This window comes from Dicentrarchus labrax, unplaced genomic scaffold (assembly GCF_905237075.1).
Source record: "Dicentrarchus labrax unplaced genomic scaffold, dlabrax2021, whole genome shotgun sequence".
In the NCBI taxonomy this organism is placed as follows: Eukaryota; Metazoa; Chordata; class Actinopteri; family Moronidae; genus Dicentrarchus; species Dicentrarchus labrax.
This window is the reverse complement of record NW_026136714.1, coordinates 2,796,602-2,814,667: the sequence shown is the minus strand read 5'-3', so window position 1 is coordinate 2,814,667 and position 18,066 is coordinate 2,796,602. Positions and strand designations below refer to the sequence as shown.

At 40.3% G+C, this 18,066-nt stretch overlaps 2 protein-coding genes across 4 annotated transcripts; both read left to right on the top strand.

Annotated features, from left to right (window-relative positions):
• The first annotated feature begins 1,282 nt into the window (after positions 1 to 1,282).
• star (steroidogenic acute regulatory protein) lies at positions 1,283 to 3,962 on the top strand. Its single transcript, XM_051423372.1, has 7 exons — positions 1,283 to 1,521; positions 1,748 to 1,855; positions 2,015 to 2,145; positions 2,452 to 2,610; positions 2,731 to 2,915; positions 3,021 to 3,114; positions 3,230 to 3,962. Exons 1-7 carry the CDS (start codon positions 1,458 to 1,460, stop codon positions 3,347 to 3,349), a joined length of 861 nt encoding a protein of 286 aa, XP_051279332.1. The 5' UTR covers positions 1,283 to 1,457; the 3' UTR covers positions 3,350 to 3,962.
• Positions 3,963 to 5,914: 1,952 nt separating this feature from the next.
• Positions 5,915 to 14,065, top strand: elmod3 (ELMO/CED-12 domain containing 3). 3 transcript variants are annotated; one of them, XM_051422211.1, is made up of 13 exons: positions 5,915 to 6,028; positions 7,586 to 8,398; positions 9,624 to 9,695; positions 9,786 to 9,860; positions 9,945 to 10,014; positions 10,353 to 10,415; positions 10,516 to 10,604; positions 11,133 to 11,256; positions 11,360 to 11,482; positions 12,386 to 12,516; positions 12,864 to 12,940; positions 13,041 to 13,168; positions 13,698 to 14,065. In XM_051422211.1, the coding sequence occupies exons 2-13, from the start codon at positions 8,297 to 8,299 to the stop codon at positions 13,946 to 13,948; spliced, it is 1,305 nt and encodes a 434-aa protein (XP_051278171.1). In that variant the 5' UTR covers positions 5,915 to 6,028; positions 7,586 to 8,296; the 3' UTR covers positions 13,949 to 14,065. The 3 variants fall into 3 exon arrangements, with proteins under 3 accessions (XP_051278171.1, XP_051278173.1, XP_051278172.1); XM_051422213.1 differs by lacking the exon at positions 5,915 to 6,028 and adding an exon at positions 6,109 to 6,133; XM_051422212.1 differs by lacking the exon at positions 5,915 to 6,028 and adding an exon at positions 6,140 to 7,287.
• Positions 14,066 to 18,066: the final 4,001 nt, after the last annotated feature.

The window sequence follows — 18,066 nt, the reverse complement described above, 5'->3', positions numbered from 1 at the left end:
AGTGACTGAGTGAAAAATACTGATAATCACAATATTTCTTTGACACAAACTCACATTTGCTGAAGGCGATAAATGACAATAAATACATTGTTAATATATCAAATAAGTAAATATTTCATCTTTGATATATTATATGATCAATGCAGGAACAAATATATTCATTTTATCTGCTAAAAAGTAATTCACAGACAAAGAAATGTACATAATAATTATAATAATAAATATAATAATAATAATAATAATAATAATAATAATAATAATAATACACTTCAAAATTGGTTTAACAGGGTATGAGAAAGATAAAACAATAAAAAACAATAAACCCTTGGTGAATAAAAGCTTAGAAGAAGGATCACAGAAAGGCAAGACTATAAAAGTGCCTTTTTAGAAGAAATTAAGTGATGAATTTGCCATCCTGACCTCCTCTGGTTGTTTAACTCCTCCTTGGAGGATCACATTATGTTAGTTTATGTAGTGATGTGACTTATGTTTGGGGTCAGTTAGACTTTCTGTTAGACCTTTTATGAACAAAGTGTTATAAAACTCCAATGACAGAAATCCAAATATACTAAAAGCAAAGCTTCTTCTTCTACATCTACAACATGTCATCTGTTCAAAATCACGTTTCTAAGAAATTCTCATAAAATGAAGGGAAAGAATTGAGTATCAAGGTGATAAAACAGCGTTAAGTATTTATGTTTTGAGCCGTTAAAGAGGCCCTAAATTCTCCAGGACGCCAAACAGAAGATTAGGGTTAATGGCTCCACTCAGTGATAATGACACTAGAGATATGCTTCTAGCTAATACCAAGATATCAATCATAACGGGGGAAAAACAAGCCAAACTGAATGGAATTTTTCTTTGCCCTCAAATACCAATGAGTGTTTAGGCTGTAATGGACCATGAAGGGATGGATGAGTCACTCAGGGTCTCTCCCACTGACCTCTCATCATTGAGGAGAGGCTGCTCTCTCCTGTGTCTCCCACTAGTATGGGAATGTTTGTGTGTGTGTGTGTGTGTGTGTGTGTGTGTGTGTGTGTGTGTGTGTGTGTGTGTGTGTGTGTGTGTGTGTGTGTGTGTGTGAGAAATGCAGTGGGCCTGGGCACTGGACGTTATCTGACACAGTGTTTGTGAGAGTCTGAGACATCCTCGTCGTGTCCGCCGGGCAACCTTGGCGACATGGCCGTTGGAAGAGTGAGGTGATGTGTGTGTGTGTTTATCTAAGTGGTGATAGCACTGCGGCCTTGTGGGCAGTGCTCTTATATATGCAGCACTTTCAGTCTACAGACAGAAACCCAAGTCCTCTCTACAGCACTGTCAGCCGGTTCATCCACTTCTTTCAAGAAGATATAGAGCTCAGACAGATATTGAATCTTTGTGATCTACTTGCTTTTACAGTTTTCCAGTTTAGGTTCAGTTTTGTTTTTTCTTGCTTCAAGAGACTCCTGTAACGGAAAATGCTGCCTGCAACCTTCAAACTGTGCGCTGGCATCTCCTACCGGCATATGAGGAACATGACAGGTGAGTGAAAGAATCCTGTTCAGACTGACATTCAGCATCCATGGCCTAGTTTTCTCCCTATTTTTACTGTATGCTCAAAAACGCATATTTTCTGAATGGAGTTCTGCATGGAGCCCAGTGACTGTATGAACCTTTTCTTGGGATTTCCTTCCTTTTGATATACTGTATGTGTAATGAATGGATTCAGAAGTGTAGTAACTGTGTTATTTTTGCCTCTGTCTCCCAGGTTTGAGGAAGAATGCCATGGTGGCCATTCACCATGAGCTGAACAGACTGGCAGGTCCGGGCCCCAGCAACTGGATCAGCCAAGTCCGCCGACGCAGCTCCCTCCTCAGTGAGTCGATACATGTGATAATTCAAGTGTAATACCACACAGAAACTGCTTATTTTAAGAGCTTTTAAAGAAGAAGATATGTCAGTGAAATATAGCCTAAAAATACAGAGACCTAATAGTGGAAGTTGACTAACATTTTTACTTCCTCTATGTTTCTAGGTTCCCGGATTCAGGAAGAGGAGGGGTACAGCGAGGAGGAGATGTCTTATGTGAAGCAAGGTGAGAACGCGCTGCAAAAGGCCATCAGCATCCTCAGCGAACAGGACGGCTGGACCACTGAAATTGTGGCTGTGAGTATAATAATAATACTACTAACTTTACTTCTACAGCGCGGTGCTTCACGAAATACAATAAGTGCAAAGATAGCAAATCATAGAGAAATAAAACCAGGAACTACACAGAAAATAAAATGTTGTTAAAACAATCAATCAAAAATACTAAAGAAGAAAAACAAAAAAAGTATAGAGACATGCACATCCAAGCATGCACAGAATGATTAAAGGTGTGGCTCTTTACAGCTCTGATGAGAATAGATATTTATCCACTGTATATTTCATCAAATGTGAAAGAAAATATGTGAATACTCTTCTCCCCAGGCGAATGGAGACAAAGTCCTGAGTAAGATGCTGCCTGACATTGGGAAGGTGTTCAAGCTGGAGGTGATGCTGGAGCAACATCCTGACAATCTTTACCAAGAGCTGGTGGGAAACATGGAGCAAATGGGGGAGTGGAACCCAAACGTCAAACAGGTCAAGGTAAAAAAGAGAGGCAGCACCGAGGGGGGTTGGAATATGAGCAGAAAGAGAGAAACACATACAAATACAAGCTATATACATATACATATTTATATATTTATATCATTTCACAATGCACAGATCCTTCAAAAGATCGGACCGGAAACGATGGTTACACATGAGGTGTCTGCAGAGACACCCGGTAATGTGGTGGGACCAAGGGACTTTGTCAGCGTCCGCTGTGCCAAGCGCCGGGGCTCCTCCTGCTTCCTGGCGGGAATGTCCACTCAGCACCCGAAAATGCCGGAGCAGAGGGGTGTGGTCAGGTGAGTCGAGAGGAAATGTTCACTTGTAGTGCATGCATTGGTGTAATGGATGGATGGGAATGCCGTTTAAAACTGATGTTGTGCATTGATCTTTGCATGTTTCAGAGCGGAGAATGGACCTACCTGTATAGTCATGAAGCCCTGTGCTGAAGACCCAAATAAGACCAAGTTCACCTGGTTACTAAATATAGATCTAAAGGTATATATTTGCTTTTGCATAATAACCACTCATATTTGCATTCAAATTTATTCAAGAACTAAAAAAGTAAAAAGCAGCTACTGTACTCTAACACCTTTGTCTGTGTCTTCTGCAGGGCTGGATCCCGAAGACAATCATAAACAAAGTGCTCTCTCAGACGCAGGTGGACTTTGCCAACCACCTCAGGCAAAGGATGGCTAATAATGTTTCTATGGAGATGGCTCATGCCTGCTGACACAAGATGCCTCTTGAGCTTTGGCACAGTGCGCTCGACAGTGGAAGGAAAGCAAAACCCCTGCTCATTAAAAGAATCACATAAATCTGCTTAGAACTGCTGAAGAAACACGGAAATCCAGAGAGTATTAAGGAGATCAGATGAAGATGAGGCCTGTCTGAGATCTTAGGAAAGTCTGAGATGTTGGTTTCAACTGGCAAATGTGTGTGTTTTTCCTCGTCCCTCTCGATAGAGAATATGTCACGAGTTTTTGCATCTTACACACTGTTCGCCTCGATTGTTTCTGACACATTCATCCACATCACTCCGCTCCACCTTGGCAGTCAGCATGAGGCGTAAAACATGTAACAAACCGCACACATTGTTTTCTTCCTGATAACAGTTATCGTCCCTCCCTCTGCCGTGAAATTGCACTTTTATGTCTTAGTGTTTTATTTATTGATTTATGGATTACACTATGACTGCCAAGTGAGTAAAATGATTGTAACGTCATTGATATTTATGTCTTTATGCTTTTACTATGCTGTTGGAGAAGAAAGAAAAAGCTCTGTGGATAATGATTACTCTGTCCCTTCCTGACGCATTAGAGCCTAAATAAAAGCATGTAAAACAACCTTCAGTGGTCGTGGTTAACTTTGAAATACATAAAGACGAAAACACCACACAAACACTGGGTCACACTGACTTCTTTCTTAAAAAAAAAACTCATCTTGGAAACTACACAGCAGTTGCACAATTATTCCTCTTCCACTGGGGGAGGAGGCGGATGATTTTTTAAAGGTTTCTCTTTTTAAACCATGAAAAATGTAGCTCGTGAAAAATGTCTTCCTGTTCCTTGATGGGCTTTCAGACTGACAGTTTGCCAGAACGAGCAGGTGTTTGGCCATTCAGATGTGTGAGGAGCCCAGCAGCGAGCAGCTTGGCGCGAGCCAGCAGCAGCACATTCCCCGAGATCAAGTAACGGTGGATTTCATCCCAAACAGGAAATCTGTCCTCCATTATTGCCAGTTGTGTAACATTTTCTTTTATTTTTTTCCCCCATTTTTGTGTAGTTTTAATCGATCCAAAATGTTTTGTAACAGCTCATTTTCTTGGATGTAGCGCAGACAGCAGGAGCCAGGACTCTCACTCTCCGCCTCACATGATTAAGCTGGCTGCAAGATATTTACCAGCACTACTTTCAGGAAATGTTATTAAGACAACGCCACTGAGCCTGATAATGTTTCTGAGGTGAAATAGAAGGTGTAACCCTTTCTTTTTCATCAGCTATTTGAGGATTTAGGCCTGAGTCAAATGCCCCACGGTAAATAAAACAAACCTCAGCAGAATAGCTCCAAGGGCTGGCTTGTGTAATGCAAAACAAACATTATTATTATTATTATTTTTAAAGAATGGGTTAAGGTTAATTGGTTAATAACTGACATCTGCTTGAAAATCCCTCAAAAATCTGAACACAAGCAGATGTGAGGAAGAGCTGTAGCCGCTCGGAGATCTTGTGGAGAAATTCTGGGGTATATAGGAAAGGGAAAATTATCCAGGGCAGATAAGTTGTGTAATAAGCCCAGGGAGACAAAACAAGATCTGGCAGTCGTGTCGAATCCCTGGCACCGATGACAGCCTTGATTAAATCTTTTTATTTATTTATTTTTTCATCCAGTATCCATCTATGCGTCCTTGACTGAAACTTCAAACATCAGCTTTTATTCTGTCAAGGAGAAATTTAGGGGAAATTCTTACACCAAACGTTGTCCAAACGTTACATTACAGGGCTTTTCATGATTATTATAATCATTATCTGTAGCAAAGAAGAGCAAAACAAGTTATCTCAACTTCTGAAAACCGATAATTAACTCAAACAAACAATTTAAGCTTATAAAATAAATGATTTGAGTGTTTATTATTAAGGCAACTTGGGTAAATTTAGCTAATCGTACCAATTTTATTCAGTTAATTCAACTTAAAACTATTAAGTACATTATATGCAGCATTTCTACAAACGTATTTTAAATATGTTAACAGAATTTATCTGAATAAAGAAACTTAAATACATCTTTTTTATGCAAAAATTGTCTTCCGCTCAAGCAAATTATGACACGACCTGTCAAAACAGCTGACGTATAATTAAAACAATATAAAATCAATCACAATTTTGTGTAATTGTAAGATAGAATTAAGTTGTTAGCGATAGTGGCTAACATTAAAATCATTAAAAATTGATACTTACTTGGATATATGATGATTTAAAGACTAATAAAAAACAAATCTTAAGCATTATAGCACTATAACATATAATATAAAATCCTATTAAAGAAAATGAGTCAACTGGAATTAATTAACACTTAAAAATACTGCACAAATTACAAATTATTTAATTTAAATCCACTAAAAACAAACCAGAGTTACTACTTCAAACAATTAATATTTTACTTATTTTATTATTAATGCGCTGTTAGCTTTAATATCTGTGCTGATGGGAGGTAGAAAAAGGAGGTCACAGTATCTCTCTCTCTGTGTGTGTGTGTGTGTGAGAGAGAGAGAGAGAGAGAGAGCGAGCAATGACGTAATGAAGCTAGAGTCCGACAGGAAACCACAATTCCCATGATGCACTTGTAAATTACCGTGGCCAGTGGACGGGGGAAGGGAAGCTGAGATTGGAGGGAGAAACACTCACAAACTGAGGTACTTTTTTTTTTTTTTTTTTTTTTTTTAAACTAAACGCTTCATGTTGTATGTTAACGACGGATGGGGACCGTAGCTGGCGATGTACCGCAACCTTATTTAAATGTAACGGAACAAAAAAAAAAAAAAGGCAGATTAATCCGGTTGGAGGCTGTCGGGATTTTTTTTTTGGGACTACAGACTCCATCCGTTACAGTTCAACGGAGCTACCTGCTAGCACCGTTAGTTAGCCTGACAGCTGGCTTTCCCGGTGCTAACTTCACCGCACTCGGTGTTCGTGGCGTTACATTAACCGGGGGTGTTCACCGGCTTTTTGCGTGTATTTTACCCCGGTGTTGCGTTCTCGGTTTGCGGAGGGAGGGAGGAAGGAGGGGAGGGGAGGGAGAGGAGGGTCTGAAAGCTGTAGCTGCGTCTTTGTGCCTGCGGGGTTGCTAGCTGACATATTTGCTAGCCGTGTCGGTTGCTACAGGCTGCGACTCTCCGATCACATCGATTAAAGGCCAAAAAGAGGGAGTCGATCGATATGTTTTGTGATTGATTTTGATGTTGTAGTTTTAACACCTTTTTTTTTTTTTCCTCCTGTGATTTTAGACTTCTACAAGTAGCCATGTTATTAAAAGTCTTGTATTTAATGTGAAATGTTAAAGTGTTACTTATGTCAGAGTAAAGGTTTGATTTATTGACACTTTAATGTGCAGTTTTAATAAATAAATAAATAATAATACATCAATTAAAATATGCATAAATAAAAACAGTAATTATATTAATAATAGTAATATTAAGGGACCTCTTTTTCTGTATATTTCATATTGTGTGCGATGTATAAGAATAACTGTACTAACTACAGGAAGCGATTTGGCTGAATTTTTAGTAAATCCCTTTAAATATTGCATCCGAGATTAGTTTTTCTTACATTTTTAAGGAACTTTTCTGTCAGTATTATGTATTTGTTTTGGTTTTTCGACAATTATACGTACTTAATATGCTTAGTTTCTTTTGACAAATTGGTGCTTGGTCATTGTTCTGTTAGTTCTTTGGTTGTTTTAACTTTATAGGTTGTCTTCACTCAGCTTATGCTAAGAGTTTTTTTTAACATTTATATCTTCTGTAATAATCTAAACTGTGGAAATAACAATTTAATTTAGCTTTCTACCCAGAGATGAATGAATGAATGAAATGGTCTGCTGTATGCTTTTGTAAAGACCTTTCTGTCGCTGCCTCAGAATTGGATCTCGATTACCGTATCTGGTTAAATAAAGGTAAAATAAAATAAATAAGGTCTTCTTTTTTTTCTACAGGCCTTTTTTTTACACGTCTTGGTTTGTCCACAACCCCAAAGATACTCAGTTTACTGTCACGGAGGACTAAAGAAACCAGAAAACATTCACATTTCAGAAGCTGAAATCAGAGAATTTGGACGTATTTTCTGGCAAAATTACTTGATAGTTGGACAAATAATCGAGTATTCGTTTCAGGTCTAATTATGCATTATCATGTAATCAATATGTGATTTGTGTGTTGCTCATTGATGTTTATTACCTTTTCTTTTTGTTCTAGTTTTTAGATCTTGTGTACATATGACAGCCCCTCCTCAGGACCATACGAGAACTCTATCCATGACCCACATCTCACTGGACGCCTGCACTTCTTACTCCGGACGTGTGCTGCTGTTTCATGTGAGGCTGAAGACATAACACGGCTGCGGCGCAAGTAAATCAAAACTGCAACTGTACGGGTACCTCGAGGCGCGTACTGGATTTGTACTTCAGTGCCAAAGTAATGAAGTGTCTCGGACGGGGAGAGCCCAGCCCTGAAAAGCAATGTCATCATCCAGCTTCTGTGCACCTCTGATGGGGCTGAGGAGTGAACCCACCGGCCAAGCAGATCTGTGGAGGAGAGGAAGGAGGCAGGTTTCCAGGAAACTTGTGTATTGATGGATAGCCATTTCCTCCTGTCAGCTCTTGTGGACTGATACCTGCACATTCCTCTCAGTGTTCAAGGTTAGACTTTGGAGAAGCTGATAAAACCAGGCTGCCATCAAAAAAAAACCCCCACACTATTACACCGAAAAAGAGAGTATGATGTGCGCAACGTGGATTTCTTCTGCCAGTGACAGTTTTGTGAAATCATACTGGTGACTTGTGGATGCTGAGTTCTCTGTGTATATGAGGAGAAAAGTAGAAAAGCATAGATACTCGCAGTCACTACAGATGTGCACTACAGAAACCATGGTGGTCGTTGCATTAGCTCCTCAGCCCATCTCAGTCCATGACTACAGAAGCCTTTAGAGGCCAGGATCAGGAACACGCTCGCCAGCCAACACACTCATATGCAATGGAAGAAGACACTGATGTCACATGCCACACTGAGGTAACATTATTGCGCCTTTGGTCTTTGTAAACGCTTAATCTCATTCCAGTGTTTGGGTTTAAAGCAACTTAACACCATTAAAGCAGCTACACTTTCATTGTTGGTCAACAAAATTAAAGCACCGTTGCCATGAAGTCACCCTCAGAGATAAATGTTCCCCTCCTGTTCCACACTGTTGTGTAATGTTAAACAATTAAGATCTCATTTGTTTAAGCAGTTCTGTCACACGTGTTTAACTTTAACCTTAGGTCAATAGTGCTCCCCTCAGCTTTAGTTGTAATCTGTAGTCTGGCTCGCTTGGTATGGCGGCGGGTTGGCAGCTGACAGGGCATTTCCCTTATCCCCAGCTTGGTGTTCTAGCCGTAACATTACTTCTTCCTCCCTGGCCTCCAGCCTTGTCTATTGCTTCTTCTGTAAACAGTTGGATAAGTATGTCCCCTGCCTCGCTGGATGCAACGTGAGAGCCCAGCGATAGTTATCCTCAAAGGAAGCGAACCCGTTAATTGTAGAATTCCTAACGAGTAAAAAAAAAAACGGTGGTGACACATCTTTGAGATTTTTATTTGGCTTGTTGTAGTTCCCCTTTTTTCTCAAGTTACTTTTAGATTTTATGGATGCCAGATAGAGCCCGACAGATTCACAGATTACCAATATGGCGGCAGACAGTATGTAGAATGAAAATAGACCTTTTCAGTGTGGACTGTGCACCAATATGACCATGCAAAGGAACTCATAAGGCTGCCTTCTTAAACAAATACCTTTATTAAAGTTAAGTTAAATAATTTAACATATGGATTGTCAATCAATTCTAGCTGACAATGCTAAGAGCTTCTTCTTCTCTCTTACTCTGTACTGCTTGTCACAGTATTATTTAAATCGATAAATCACAGCATACTCTAATGGAGAAGAAAAAAGCCCTATATATATATATATATATATTACTACAAGCATTTTTATTTCATTATATACCAGAAAAAAAACAGATTTCATATTTGGCACACATTGTATAACATATAAACTGATACAGATACAATAACGATGTGTCTGCTCATATGTATTGATATATTGGTCGGGCTCTAAATGCCAGAACTACTAAAGAAATGGGAGGATAATGAAGCATGCAGTGATAATGAATTACCCGTCTTAAAAGCAGTGAAAGCTGCACTATTTTTTGCATTGTGTTCATGTCTGAAACATCTGCTCTGTGTTGCTGCTCTCCTGTTAGGGCCTGAATGGTTTGTCACATGAATGTAAACCATTAGAGGAAATCACCAATGGACACTCCAACCATAAGCCTGTGAGTTCAGCTAAAAATCACTTCTTATTGTAATAAGTGTTTCCTGTGTTTTTATAAATCACGTTTTGAACTTTTTTTTCTTCTTCTCAGGTCATGAACGGACTAATAATTAGTCACAATGTCAAAGACCACACCAACGGCAGCGCACAGCTCAGATCCCTGCCGGTGAGTACATTTAATTCTTACTGTCTCACTTCAGCCAACATGGTCCTGCTTGAATGTAAGGTAATCTAATATTTAACAATTCAGATTTCAGCACTGAAGCAGAATGGCCTTCTGCAGACCCTGGCAGCTGGAGGCGACCAGCCTAAGCCTGCAGGTAACGCACAAATACTCTCACACGATCTATCTTTTGTCTCACATGCTCTTCCCTCAGGAATTTGTCAGTGCATCCTAGATACCAGGCAGCCGTTGCAGGTAAAGCCTCCCTCAGGAGTGCAGATTGCCAGCTTGGAGGAGGTGCAGGGTCTCAGTGGCACTCTGAGTGATGCAGTTCTGTTAGACAGGAAGGATTTGTGACTGAGAATGAACAGAATGGGTGTCAGCATTTGCACCATAGCCCCATCGGCTGATACTCTTCTTGTGAAGTTTGTGTGTGTGACACAGTCGGTTGTATTCGTTTTCTCACCTTATTTTATTTTAAAATTATCTGTACAGAAGAAAATGTGGAGTTTGAAAAGGCCAGACAGGAGTGGGATGCTCTGGAGAACGTCCAACCAGGTCAGCTGCTTCTTGCTGTTTCACCTGTTTGCACCAACATGGGGTTTCTCTGTGTCAGTTGCTGTTCTTAAAGATTCACTTTTTATGTAATGTCCCCCAGCTCTCACTGAGGACTCGAACCCGACCCTGATCATCTCCTTCAATGAAGCCCTGCAGTACTTCCAGACCACAGACCTCGGGGACTTGCTGGTAAGGAATGCTACATACCCAAAAATTCTCAAATAAAAGCTGATATTTCAATAATGCCCAACCCTTAAATAATAGCAGGGGAAGCAGCAAATGAAGGCTGGAAAACAAATCTACCTGCACTCTAATGGCTTATATGGTAAATTAAGCATTGTCATTGCTATACCCACACTTTAAGTTTGATGACTTCACAGTAAAAGCTTCCCGGGGGGGAAGGAAAGTGCTGGAAGGCTTTTTATTGTGAAACACATGGAGGGAGTTGAGTTTGCAAATTAGCACCGCAACGAAAAGCACATCAGAAATAAAAATAAACATACTTACTATGCTTTTATCTGCGGTGAGAACTGTAGCCACAGGTTAACTATAATGTGTAAATACAGTAAAAAAAAACATCATAGAACTATTACAGTAGATTGAAATTGCTATACTTGTCTACTCATTATGATATAAACTTGTGGAAGAATGTTATTGATGGCTCTAACTATAACTTTAAAGCAGGTGTTGTGTTTTTGCCCCCACCCCCATCTGCAGAAGAACATCCAGCCAACCATTCGCAGGACAGGTCTGGCCGCGATCACACACTTCCTCTTTGGACCTCCACGGCTGCACAGGGAACTCCTGGAGGAGAGGGATCTGGTCTTTGCCATCGCACAGTGTGAGTGTGTGTTTGCTGGGCCTGTTTGTGTTATCTTCCCGCCATGTATAAAACCACAGATTTTCACTTTTACATATTACATATGTGTTGTTTTTTTCCATAGGCCATGTGGACAACAGCCAACCGGTTCACATGCGTGTCCTCCAGACCATTTATAAGAGGCTGATTGGCAGCAGGCTGGACTGTCCTCGCTACGGGGCGCACTGGGAAAACATCGGCTTTCAGGGTACGACGCCTTCGCTATAAATACAGTGATTCATACCAGAATTAATCTTGCTGGTGAATAACTGCTCTATGTCACACTAGAGCACCAGCATCTCAGACCAAAACAATGAGCCCTAACTAATTTTACTTAACAGATTATTATAAAACTGGACTGAAATAAAATAAAACTCACTAAAATCGCCTTTGTTACTTTTACCTACAATCCCCAACGCTGGTTTGGACAAAAATGAATCCTTAATTCACAGAGTGAGATGAGAAAATAACCGCAAAACAGGTTGTTTAACCAGAAACAGCCATAATATCGCTATCACTCGCCACCAGGCTTCATAGATCACATATCACATATCAACGTAACAACCTAACTACATTCAAAGTGGACAGAAACAAAATCACGTTCTTTGTTTGGTCTTTCCACTGTTCCAACAACGACCAACTCTGGTTTGCTCAAAATAAATCCTTAATTCACAGATGGTGAGAAAAAACAGCCGTTTCAAACGCTCTACTCACATGTACACAGATGTGCACTAACATGGCCAGCCCAGGTTCGTAAACAAAGCACAGACAGGCTGCGGTAGCAACACAGGCACTGCACTATGTCTTTACATAGCAAATAGTTGTTTGTTGCTATATTAATGTTTTAAATGTCATATATATATATATATATATATATATATAACATTTTGATATCACATTGTAATTGTTTGTAAGACATTTTAAGGTCAGTGCATCACACTTTATTTCTACAGTATAAAATGTTTCTTTAAATAAACAAATTAATTAATTGAAAGAAATGGTTCGGAGGCCTCTGTGTGATTATTGGCAGTATTCACACCGAACAAGGAAACACTTATTATTATGATTATAAGCTGGTATGTAATAATTTGGTTTGATTTATGTACTGCAGGTACAGACCCAGCCACTGACCTACGTGGCACTGGTTTCCTGGGACTGATGCATACTCTTTACTTTGTGATGGACCCAGAGACTCTACCGTTGGCTAGAGACATCTACAAGTTATCACAACATCCTACACAGGTATCACCAGTTCATAAAAGAGCAAATGTCTTCCTGCGTGAATGTTTTTTTTTAATCTGTTGGATATTTGTGCTGTGCCTGTGTTCATCACGGACAACTGATTCAGGGATCAGATTTCACTAATCCTTCAGAGAGACACTGAAACTCCTCCCACACCAGGCGCGCTGCTTTGTAGCCGACCCTGACCTTTGTCCTCCCTGCAGAGGGAACTAGAGCGAAAAAGAGAACTTCCCCTCGGGGATCAATGAAGTCGGCTACAAGACGAGCATGTTTCAGGACTTGCTCTTGTAGCCTTTGTAAGTGTTCCCTATGGACCTAAATTTCCTCCTGTATTTTCTCTGCTTTAGAACTTTCCATTCAGTGTGATGTCAATCAACATGACCCGCATCGCTCTGCAAGTACTCAGAGAGGAAGCCTTGTCCAAGTGAGCCACAGTTTTTGTTTGACAGCATCTTCTGTAGGTATGTATTTGTCACACCGTATCTCCTCTCACCAATGCCCCTCTGTGTCTTCGGTCATACCAGGGAGTGCAATCGTCGTCAGCAAGTGGTCGGTGTGCTGAATGAGTTCTACGTTGCGACGTACCTGCACCTGTACCAACTGTGGAAGACCCAACAAAAGACCATTGCTGACTCTGGCTTTGTACTAAAAGGTAAAGAGAAAGGTGTATTGCAGTTTGAAATCATGTTGGTTCATGATCATTTTATTGCAGGTGAATTGTATTCGGGTGAAAATACTGCATATATTGAAGTTTTCTTCTAATATTATTAGACTATTCTTTGCTGTGCCACTTTTTGCCAAGTCTCTTAGACAACTGTACATTCAATCATGCTGAAATTTAGATGAGTAGATATACCACTCTCATATTTGTCTGTTTTTAATATGAAGCTACAGCCAGCACCTGGTTAGCTTAGCATAGCACTAAGATTGGATAGAGAGGGGAACAGCTAGCCTGACTCTGATGCTACACTTTCCAGTATGAAGAGCATTTCAATGATATGAGGTGGTATTGAGCTCTAGAGGTGCTGATAGGTGGACCCAGACTTGCTGTTTCCAGTCTGTGTCCCTTTAAATCCTGAATCATGGCTCTATGTGTTGAACCCAGATTGCAGAAACACGGTTAAACACAGATTGTCGTCCCGGCGTGAGTCCCACAGTCTCTGTGTTTTCTAACCCCTCAGAAGTGGAGCTGTTTGCCAAAAAGAACCCCAAGCAGATGCTGCGCCGACTAGAGGTCTTCCTGAAAGAGAGGCGGGCAGGTGGAATCCCCCGTGGGACGTCGCCAGACCCTCAGGCCCAACAGCCCTCTCCCAGCCTGGGGGAACGAGGGGCCAGAGCCGGGACGGGACAGGGAAGCAAGGGAAAGGAAATGCACTTCACAGGAGTGTGTGATCTACCGCCAGACATGGAGGGAGAGGCCAGACTCATCTAAGCTAGACTCTGTGTGAGTGTGTGTGTGTATGTGTGTGTGTGTGTGTGAGCAGTCCTGTTTGTGAGTATATCTATTATGGTATGTGCAAGTGGCTTACTCTCAGAGAGCTAGACCCCCTGCACCAGACCCTATCTAGGACCTGCTATCTGAACCCATTCAAACACTTCCACTCCTTCCACTGGAGTGCTGCACTTTGATCAGATTAAGCTTGGGGGTCTTTCAGAGTTATATGATTTTTTTTTTTTTATTGATTTTTTTTTTTTATTATTAATGGTTAATTTATTTATTTTTTTTAACAGAGAACATAGAACAGTCAAATATAAAGCGCAGATGCAGGTCAGAAACACAAGATGTCACAAAAACAACAAGAGAGTGAATGTTGAATGTGAATGCACTTTTGTGTGGATTTAGTAGCCAAATCAATAGCTGCCAAATTCTTGTGGTTAACCTTTACCTGCCCCGAAGTCCAGATCGTACACACTCGTGTCCCGAGTATCTTAGCATCGCGGAGGGGGGAAGCATGGCATGGAGTGGCTTCTTAGCAAAGGCTTGGCGTTTTGTCTCACTCCAAGACACATCACACGAGCACGCAAGCAAGCTCATAATGCAAGCTAAGGGCAGCATATTGTTAAACGCTCTGTTAACTTCTTGTTGATGAGAGGGAAATGAATCAGTTTGGAGCCCTGCTACAGAGCAAACAGAAGCAGGTTTTCTCTCAGCATGAGTGGAGAGCTGCAGATAGAAAACCTGGAGAGGTTACAGATATTATTATATATATATATATTTTTTTTTTTTTTGTCAGCTGGGAGCAGAAATTGCTTGTAGAGGCTGTTCTCAAACATCTAATACGGTAGACTTTGAAAGCAGCTTGCTTTGAAGGTCTGGTTACTTTGCATTCTCTGTTAGAGCATGGATGAAATATATACGTTACGTGAAAGATGTACAAGAATGGTAGAGAATGGAGGTATAGCCAGTTGTTGGTGTACTCATAGTGTCTGTTGCCAGGGGTCGGATAGACTAGGTCTAGAGCTCCCGCTTAATATGGGGGAAATATATTTTAAATAATTTAAAAAAATAACTATTTTAGTCTTTTCTGAAGGGACAGCTGTCATAACTCCAGAGTTATGTATAAAAGCACTTCAGAACTTTGTTATTAAGCTGATTGCTGAGTGACCGTGAGAAGGATTTTTAACGCTATTAAAAATTCCACCAGAACGTCAAAAAAAAAAAAAAAAAATCTTCTCAACTTTTTCTTTGCGGTCGAAGCCAACGAGACACTTCATAACAGAGTCTGCGTGTTTGGCTGAAGTGGAAGGTCTGGTATGAGCTTTCTCTACATTCCGTTATAAAGCATGTGATTGTAATTTTTTTTGACCAGTTCAAAATTTATTCCAGTGTGTCTGTGTGTGTTTGTGTGTGGTGGGTTGTGTGTGTGTGTGTGTGTGAAGGCTTGTATGTGTGTGAAATGAATTGAATGAGCTGATATTGATGAAGGGTGCCTCTCCTAGGAGATGTATGGTACAGTATGCAATCCCAGCTCTTACTCAACGATAATCAAAACGATAGTGCTGTGTGACGATAGAAATCGTTCCTAACTTCAGGGTTTGTGCGCTTGTGCAAGCGGATGTGTTTGTATGGACGCGTGTGTGTGTGTGTCGTATGACAGGAACTGACTACAGATGGGGTGCTTTCCTCTGCACACAATAAGCCAGCTTTACTAAGTACTTGATCCATCAAGCTGCAAAGACGGTACTTTTTGTCATTTTAAAAATGGTACATAACATTTCTGAGGACAAGATTTATCCTGAAAGAACACATTTCTTGGGTTTGCTTTTATAAAAACCACAGGTCGGCTCTGGACACGGCTGGTTTCGGCGGCTCTGTGGCCTGGAATGGGTAGAGCTCCTCAGCAAAGCTGGTTCCTGCTCTGTGCTAATGTGAAACCGTCTCCCATCGTTGTAGTCTCAATCTGTAGCATGTTCAGGTAGCACTAGTACTGTAGCATCCTATAGCCTCCTCCTCTTCGTAAAGCTTGTTGATGTCATGTCTCAGTTACAGTCCGTAGTGTCAATGAGTGCGCAAACTGTTACTACTATAGCACATTTATTTCATATTTGCATCGAGTCTCCTTCAGTGGACACACATTTAGGTGGTGCAGCGTATGTTTCGGAGAGATGTGGGATAGGCTTGACGTGTTATTGAGCTCAACGTTGTCTTCTGAGAAGGTAACAGTAAAAAACGGTGCCTACATCCAGTGGAGCCATGTGGGGTAGAGCGCTGGTTGGTCCTCGCTTCCTTTTTCTTTCTTTCTTTCATTTGAGCCATTGTGCCACAGTAGACTTTCTCATTCATGTAACGCAGTAAAGAGTTGACGTGACCCCTGAAACATGAAGGCCTAATGGATATATACATAAAAATACACAGGCATGTACATTTTCTATGTCAGCATCTACTTTGCCATCTCCGTTCTCCACCATATGACTTCAGAAAATGAGCTGATGTAGTTTAGCCAGCTGTTTGCGAGTGTTTTGATCGAAACAGGAAAAAATTTGCACTGTTGTAGATATTTGATAGTATGTGTGACGTATGCAAGAGGAAACAGGCCATCTTCAATAGCCATATTGTTCATTATCGCCCACCTCATGAAACAGGCTTCGTAGAGTCCGATTCCCCTCCTCGCTCTAAAGAAAAATTGCACCATGGATATGATCTCACCTTTTTATTTTAATTAAATTTTAAACTGAGGAGCAGTACAGTGTATGTAAATCAGGAAGTTTGTATATAGAGAATTAATGATTGTAACTGTATGATTGTCTGTAGGGCATTATACTGAAACACATTGCTTACCTCAAGACTTGAGACAAATCTCTTCTTTCTCTCTCCTGATGTTTGTTTGGCCTCTCAGTGAGACTCTTATCTTTTTATGTTTCCTTGTACCTAGGCCTTCTCTCATACCAATTGGACATGTTATATAATGTATATTCAACACCTGAAGCACTACGTAATAGCAAACTAACACAAAAGCTGGTCAATGTTATGTGTATTCTATTTAAAGACACATTTATAGACACTATATAGGCCCACACACGCTCTGATGCACATCTGCAGATTAAAAAAAAAAAAAAAATCCTTTTTAAATCGATCTATAATTGGCTGATGTTTACCATGTTTGAATTAAGCTGGTTTTCTTGTGGCTTCAGTGATAGTACAGTATACTTTTGCTGTGTTTAAGTGTTTGATGTCCTGAAAACACTCAGAAAACAATCCAGTCTTTACAGCTACAGTCACAAACAAACACTTCAATATATGATTGTAAAGATATAGGCTTGATTAGCAGTCATAATACGGTGTATGCTTTGACCTTGGTATATATTCAGTATCCAAACAAGGCCTGATTTATCCTCTCATATTACCAAAAGTTATATTTTCAGGCAGTTGTAATAGATCATATTCTTATGCGTTGATCATCGTTTGGAATCTCCTCAGTTGTGAAACTAGAACCAAGAGAAAAAAAAAACACAAAAAAAAACCAAACGGGTTCTTGCAGGATGTCGGATGCTCTGAGAGGTGTGGTGTGAAGTTCTGCTTTCCACAGCCGCAGCTCGGCAAATACAATCACTTCTCTCTCAAGATCCTGCGCTTTATATGAAGGTGTTTTACTGTTGCCGTCGTCGTCATGTCCCTCAGAGCATTTTATGACTGTACCTTGATTGTAGAAGCCCTATTTTATACTGAGAGTTATTTCAGAATACAGTATGTGCTGTTGTACATTAAATGTATTGTATGGAGAAAGCTAAATAAATGCTGTTTAAAAACGAATGTATTTTCTCTGTGGAATCACTGAACCTTGTGTGACTTTGTACTGAATCTAATTAATTGCACTTCTAGCACTATCCACACTACACCTGTACAGTTAATTCCCCATTAGTGTACACCAGGTCACTGTACTGCTGTGTTGTACTATCAGGAAATTATACAAAATGTGAGTCAATCAAACATAACTTTCCACCCCTGTATTTATTTTTAGGGCTGCATCTATCCATTTCCAACATTGTTTGGAAAGTCATTTTGCTTTCTCTTAATAAAACTTAATTGGCAGCGATATTCTCAAGTCACAG